The sequence below is a fragment of the Bidens hawaiensis genome, unplaced genomic scaffold (assembly GCF_021521415.1).
Source record: "Bidens hawaiensis isolate Kalapana, Puna unplaced genomic scaffold, B.hawaiensis_p1.1 tig00011661_1, whole genome shotgun sequence".
NCBI lineage: Eukaryota > Viridiplantae > Streptophyta > Magnoliopsida > Asterales > Asteraceae > Bidens > Bidens hawaiensis.
The window spans coordinates 297,163-304,772 of NW_027491918.1; the positions used below are offsets into that span (position 1 = coordinate 297,163).

At 42.1% G+C, this 7,610-nt stretch overlaps 1 protein-coding gene across 1 annotated transcript; it reads right to left on the minus strand.

The window, feature by feature from the left end:
* Positions 1–2,542: 2,542 nt before the first annotated feature.
* Positions 2,543–3,178, minus strand: LOC143538612 (uncharacterized). The gene has a single exon (XM_077032129.1). It carries the CDS (start codon positions 3,176–3,178, stop codon positions 2,543–2,545), a length of 636 nt encoding a protein of 211 aa, XP_076888244.1.
* Positions 3,179–7,610: the final 4,432 nt, after the last annotated feature.

Genomic DNA, 7,610 nt, shown 5'->3' on the forward strand with positions numbered 1-7,610 from the left:
ATGCACAACAACAGTTGCATTTGCATTTGCACCTTCATTGTTGTCCCGTGGTCCAATCTTGATTGAATTCCACATATCCACATCATTATAACATACGGCTACTTCAAATAGTACTTTCCACTTGGTAAAGTTTTCCTGTCCATACAATCTTGGAATCTTGTTAGTAGACACTTCTTGTTCCTCATATCCAGACATTTTTGAAGGGATCAAAATCAGTTTCTTTGTAAAAAACAGAGTTTCAGAATAATCAGATCTGAAGACAGGTTGTTCAGATCTGATGTGTCTGATATGATTAAAGCAAGATTTATAAATAAAGATTAAAGCTTTAATTGAAATAAGGAAGAGAAAACACCAATAGATTGTAGATCTGTAAGAAAAATGAAGAACAGAGCTGCTGACGTCACTTTTCAATATAACAGTTGCCTGCTTAAGTCATCTTTCTTCAAATCTTCAATCAGCAACAAGAATCTTACTAAAATAGCAGCAACAAGCTCTGATACCACTTGTCAGGTCCCCGATTTCAGCTGGATCAACTCAAATCATGTCATAACTCACACAAATAACTGTGTCAACAAGGGAGTTAATGACGAGTTGCTATATTTAGAAAGATTACTGTTTATCAAAGGCGGAATCAATAATAAACAGGGTAGTTGCTATCAATAATCAAAGGTAACTAACACACACAAGATTCACTCAAAAGATTTCCGTTCATACAAAGTTAATCATACAAAAGGATAATCGATTTAGGGTTTCTTGATGGGAAAGTTTGTCCGTACTATTCTAAGACAGCCGTCACACTCAAATATTCCTTTTGAATTAAATGAGTCTGTCTGCCTTTTTCCCTGTTTCTATAAGGTGTGACCTAATTATTCCTTTTATAGGCCTGACACCTCATTAACAGTTGTCATTCCTTCTAGAAACCCTAAATACTATAACATATTCAAATTACATATTCAAAATTATCCTAAGTGTAAAACAAGTCTTTCGGGTAGGCTTTGCATCAATTCTGTTTTTCCGAGTAGGCTGTATGCTCTGCCATCCTTCAGAACTTGGTAACATAGAAGTGTGCCTGGGATCAGTTTCCGGGTAGACTTTACTTGAAGAGTATTCACCGGGTAGACTTCAATCTTCTTGACTTTGCCAGACTTTTCCCGACAAACCCTTACGAGCAACCTTGTTCTTCAATGGTCCCTTCAACCCTTTTCTAGAGATTAGCTTATTAGCAAAGTATGCTTGGCAGCACTGTTCCTTGCTTGAGTTGAACCTTGCCCGATGTTACTTAGAGATATTCCATTAAAATATCAAGCCTACTTGGACCACTATATTATTAAAGAATACCTTGCCCGGTCTTCTAATCACTTGGCTTCATGAGCTTGGTTAGCCTAAAGCTTACTCAGGAGTGAGCTTTACTTGGCTATGAAGAACAGACTTGCTTGATAAAGTGATCATTGCCCGGATACGCATAAACTAGTGAACCTTGCCCGGTAATACACTAATTTGCAAACCCTGCCCGGATATCCACTAAAGAAGACTTCAAGAAGATAACCTTGCCCGATAGACAAAATATCGTACCCGGCTAAGTAAAAGCTTGCTCGGAAGTCTAAGGTGTGCCCGGTTCCATACTTAGTCATTTCTGAGGAGGTTGAGAAGATTCCAATCTTCAATCTGATCAGTTTTGGGTCAAATCTTGACTCAACATGGTACCGTGTGGGTGGATCAATGTCCTACCGGCTACCGATATCACACTACACTGACAACTTGGTTTGCTTCATTCAATTGCTCTCCCTCCTTTTATGGTTGAGTTCAAATCCCGTAATTAACAGAGAGAACGTGTTAGTTTAAACACAATTTTACAAGACATGCATTACAAGTAACATATAAGAAAAACATTATCAAGTTCTACAAAATGATAATAGAAACTCACACAAACTCCCAACACAAACCAAGGATGGAAACACACATACCATACATATGAATGGAAATAAATTAAACAAATACAAATAGCAGTAATTACTTCTTAGCAACTTTTATATCTTATCCGTATATTATTTTAGAGCATCCGTTGGTGGGTGGGTGTGTGGGTGTGGGGGGGGGGGGCTTTATCACCCATGTTTTTGCATAAAAAAACGCCCAAACACAACTGTACTTGTAGATGAGCGCTTTCAAAGAAAACCAACCTATATTTTTTTTTGTGCGGGCCCCACTTGCCCAACCAACGAATAATAAACCCATATTTATTTTTTTTTTGAAAGATCAACAAAGCTTTATATATAACTAGCCAGAGGCTAGAAAGATACAATCACCAAATTTTACAATCAACCCCAAAGTAAACACCTACATAGCCAAAAAACAAGTAAATAATAAAACACCCAGCAGCAAGAATCACACTTCCAGGCCCGTTTAAACCTCAAATCTCCTCCATTTTCCCCAGGAAATGTTAGCTTTCTTCCCTCGGTTCTTAACCCACAAATAGCTTACAACCTTAACTTCTTCCACCATCTCGTTGAGGGACTTACGCACACCATTATGCACCAACGCGTTCCTACTTTTCCACAAACACCATGACGTACACAGACAAATCGCTTGAAAGATCTTTTTCTCTAGGTACCGGGATAAAGTTGTGAAGGTCCAGAACATCTTGAAAACTAAACAAGAAAGGAGGCGGTACCTTACACCATTGAGCGATCAAACACCATAACGATTGGGCTAAACCGCACGAGACGAGAATATGGTCCACAGTCTCCTCTACCTCTTCACACACCGGACACAAACTCGAATCAATCAGGATCCCTCTACTCTCAAGAGTGCTCCGAGTCGGTAGGCGACCCAAGGCCGCACGCCAGGAAACAAACCCGGCTTTTTTTGGGACGAACGTATTCCAATCAAACACTTTTATCAGATCCCCAATTGCTCTAGCCTCCAAAGCAGTAGATATATTACAAGCCGTAAAATCATGACTAGCCCCAGCTTCCCAAACTACCCGATCGTCCCCGCTTTCCATAGTAACAGAAACACATAGCTGTAGCAAACTTCTAAACTCCTCCACCTCAATTCCATTTTGTAGATTTCTGCCCCAATCCCACCTCCCACAAATAAACCCATCCAAAATGTACAACCGGTCTTTCACAGTGCAAGTTTTGTTTTTTCTAGTGCAAATAAGGTTGGAAACCGAACACATAATGGCTTTGAGTCGAGCCACCAATCTAGCCAGAACCACGTCCTCAAACCATCCCTCACAATAAACCGGAACCCATTATTAACGTCGATACCAACACGAGTCAAGTCGGTACTTATTTTAACTATTTGATTCCAGGGACACGGCCCAGATATTTTACCCGGGATGTCGGACCAATACCGGGACGAACTATGAAAAGCCTACACCACCTTCCACCATAAACTCCCCTTTTCATTTTTAAATCTCCACCACCATTTTGCAAGGAGTGAGATATTTATATCCCGCAAGATTCGAAGACCAAGACCCCCCGGCATCGTTCGGGGCAATGACCTTATCCCATGCCACCCAATTCATTTTTTCTTTATTCTCCGATCCTCCCCAGAAAAAAACTCGCCTCAACCTCTCAAGTTTATCAATGACACCCACTGGAGCTTTAAAAATTGAGAAATAATAGGTAGGAAGTGAGTTCAATACCGATTTTATTACCGTAATACGCCCCCCCAACCGAAAGTTGCTTCGCCTTCCAAGATGACAATCGTTTTCGAAAGGTCTCTACTACCGGTTCCCACTCACAGATTCTATTCATGTTACTACCAATCGGGAATCCAAGATGTATGAACGGAAACCTTCCCACCTCACACCTTAGACCCTCGGTTGCATTAGTCACTTCGGTATCCTCCACACCCAACCCCAAAAGACGACATTTTTTATATTAACTTTCAGACCCGACACCATGAAGAAACATCGCAGAATTCAATTCAGATTTATCACGTTCTGTATACTCCATTCGCCGACAAATATCGCATCATCGGCATAAAATAAATGTGATATAAGCGGTCCACCCGACCCGCACCTCAAACCCCGATATACACCAGCCCCAATCGCCTTTCTAATCAGACACGAAAGGCCCGCCATAGCAATCACGGACAGGAACAGTGATAGTGGATCGCCTTGCCTCAATCCCCTAGTGCATACGAACTCCGCTGTGGGTGAACCATTTACCAAAACTGACGCTCTACTGGCTCGTAAAAATCCGACATCCATATTCTCCATTTTTTCGGAAACTCCATTTGTTCTAAAACCGATTCCAAATAACCCCAACACAAAGAATCATATGCTTTTTCAATATCGATTTTAAAGAAAAATCCTTTTTTATCAAACCTCTTTGCCCAGGCGAAGACTTCATTTAGGATCAATGGGCCATCCAATATGCTCCGATTTGCGATGAAAGCTAACTGCTCTTCCGATATTAACCCCCCGATAACCCTCTTTAGCCTACGAACCAATACTTTTGAGATAACTTTATTAATGGAACCGATCAAACTAATTGGGCGAAACTCCTTTAAGCCACCTGGATCTTTCTTTTTCGGAATTAACGCAATGAAAGACGAGAAACACCCGATACTAATTTGCTTGTGCTCATACAAATCCGAAAAAATCTTCACAAAATCTCCTTCGAAGCAACTCCATAATCGTTTTAAGAACTTGAAATTATATCCGTCAGGGCTCGGAGCACGGTCACTGTCACAATCCCATACGGCGTCCTTAATTTCTGAAACCGAAAACAGGGCCTCTAACATAAGAATGTCTTCACCATTCAATTTTTTAATACCCTCAAAAACAGCCCCCGGACGATCAGAGCATGTTTCTCGAAACCGATCTTGGAAAAATCCAAAAACCTCTTCTTTTATTAGAGTCGGGTTCGAAACCCATTCACCATTAACCCACAGCCCATGTATCCTATTGCAGCTCAAGTTAGCATTGAGAATACTATGAAAAAATTTGGAATTTTCATCCCCGTCAACGGCCCACCTAATTCTCGCCTTTTGCCTCAGATCCGATACCTTTGCCTTATCGAATTCTCTAGTATAGGCCATGCAATCCAATCTAAGATCCGATTCGAATTCAGACAGTACGCGGTTCTCCGCGATCTTCTCAAGTCGCTTAATCTCCAATTTCTTTAGCAAGTATACTCCCTCTTTCTTTCTCTTTTCATTCGCCACTCATTTTTTTATATGATTTTTTAACCATCTAAACTTCGTCATAAGAGCCAAATCTGGAGCCCCTACAAACCTGAACTTCTCACATCTGGACGTCACAAACTCCATAAAACCCGGGATTTCCAGCCAAGAGTTGTAGAACCGGAAGGGAATGTGACCAAAATTATTAGCTACCGACGATAACAATATGGAACGATGATCAGACTCCCCTTTAGCGAGGGCGGTTACCAAGACTAAAGGCCAACAATTCCTAAAATCCTCACACACAAAAAAAACGATCTAATTTGCTGAATTTCACACCATTATCTGAGGTATACGTGAACAACCCTCCCCCCATCTGGTACTCGAAGAACCCCGCGTTCTCGATAAAGTCGTTAAATGCCTTTGCATTTGCTAACACAAAATCTGAATTTCTTCTCTCCTCAGGGCACCTGACCTCATTAAAATCCCCAAAACAAACTATCCAGCCCCTCAATGCCCCCCTGATCTCCAACAATTCAGCCCAAAGAACTCTTTTTTCGGATGTATCATTTGGCGCATACACGTTAATCAAATTTACCTCCTGCCCTGACGATATAATCTTACCCGACACAACCAGAAATCTTCTTTGCTTAATTGTCCCTGTCATTTAAAAAAAGAAGGATCCCATATGCTTATTATCCCCCCCCCCCCCCCCCGATCTACCCTCCGCATCTACACTTTCGAACTCAAAGGCCGATCTTCCCCAAAACTTGCTTACAAACCAATTGGAAATCTCTTTTTTCTTTGATTCTTGTATTCCTATGAAGTGAGCCCCGTTACCCGTTTTTAAACCCTTGACCCACTCGGCTTTCATCGAGTTGCCGGTCCCCCTAATGTTAATTGACAGGATATTCATGGTTCACCTTTACAACCACCCTCACCCACAATTACCGATCTCACTAAATCCGCGTGTTTATCCAGAACAATACCGATCTCATTACCAATTTTGATAGTATCACATACCTCTTGATCGATCTTAGTATCCACCGTCGAATAGACGAGCATCTCCCCTGAGCTCAATTCAGACTCCGACACGTCTTCCATATTCCGATTCTCAGAGATCCGGTTGCAATTAGTTACTTTAGGTGCTTCCCCGTTTCTTTCCCCACCTGCATCCCTAATGCCAACATTATCCAGAGATTCCCCCTTATTGATTAAGTCCCCACCTAAGTTTCCATGTGGGTTATCAGAATCCAGATCCTCTAAGTCTAGACACCTGGTAAGACCTAAGTCCATTGGGCTTGTAGAAGGGCTCCTGCAGGCCCTTGGCCTTTTTCGAGATGCTGGGGTACAGGTTGGGCCACGGCCCACGATGTTACAACCCTCTGGGCCCATCCCAATTACATTTTGCATTTCATCCTCCTGGTTCAGATTATCACTGACAACCCCATTTAATATATCCCCACCCCCTTTATTGGAACATTCCCCCTTTTTTAAATTTCCAATGGTAACATCATGATACTGTTTCTCGGTCACCGAAGTCTCATGCATGCATGTAGGCGTCGATTCTCCTTCCACCTTTTCGGACTCCATAGCTTCCGGTTGTACTTCCGAAATGTTATCCGGGCGAAACTCACCATCTTCCATCCCATCTTCATGCATACCGGTGCTTTCACCCTCATCCGAAGAATCTTCCGTCCATGCCGACGATGAATTCCCAAAAAAATTCGGTACCCATGACTTTAATTCCTCGACAACCCAGATCGGATATTTTTTTCCTTTCTAGATTACCCAAGCTTTCTCCTCAATTCTTTCACCAATCTTCGTTAAGATGAAACATTCACCAGTTGAGTTGTCAGAACGTTGCCACGAAAACTTGGATGGACAAACAATCGAACCGAATAGTTTCCCGATTTTGTCGTAATTCTCCTCATCCCGAAGTTAAATTGGCATCCCCAACACTTTCAACCATGCTATTCTATTAAACTCAACATCCTGCCCATTCCAAATAGAGGCAGTACTGAGAAACTTAGTCCATACCTCTTCCTTTTTGCCCAAGAAATCCCTCGCCATTTCTTTCTTGTTGAAGATAATCAAAATCTTCAGACCCCCAACATAAGACAAAGCAGCCTCCTCATGACCCACTAGAGACAACAACTGCTTAGCATCACACAATGTTTGAACACTCCTCGCCTCTGCCAAAACCGCTCTTCCCATGATCATCTTTGGGTAACTTAACTTAGGACATTCCAGACTTATCTCCTTTAGTTGCTTTTTTACATCACTAACACCCGTCCCCCGTTCTGTCACCTCCTTATACGATCTGGTCTGCTGACTCGTGACATTTATGTTCGGAGTAACTCTCCTATACTGCACATTTGCCCCGTCTCCCGTCTCCCTTACTCCCGTCGTCAACCGCCACTCCCCTCCGATCGAATTTCGCAACCGATATCGACAGTACCGCACCGAACAGT

Excerpts from the sequence above, each read along its gene's own strand:
- LOC143538612 (XM_077032129.1), bottom strand. The coding sequence starts at position 3,178 with ATGTGTTCGGTTTCCAACCTTATTTGCACTAGAAAAAACAAAACTTGC.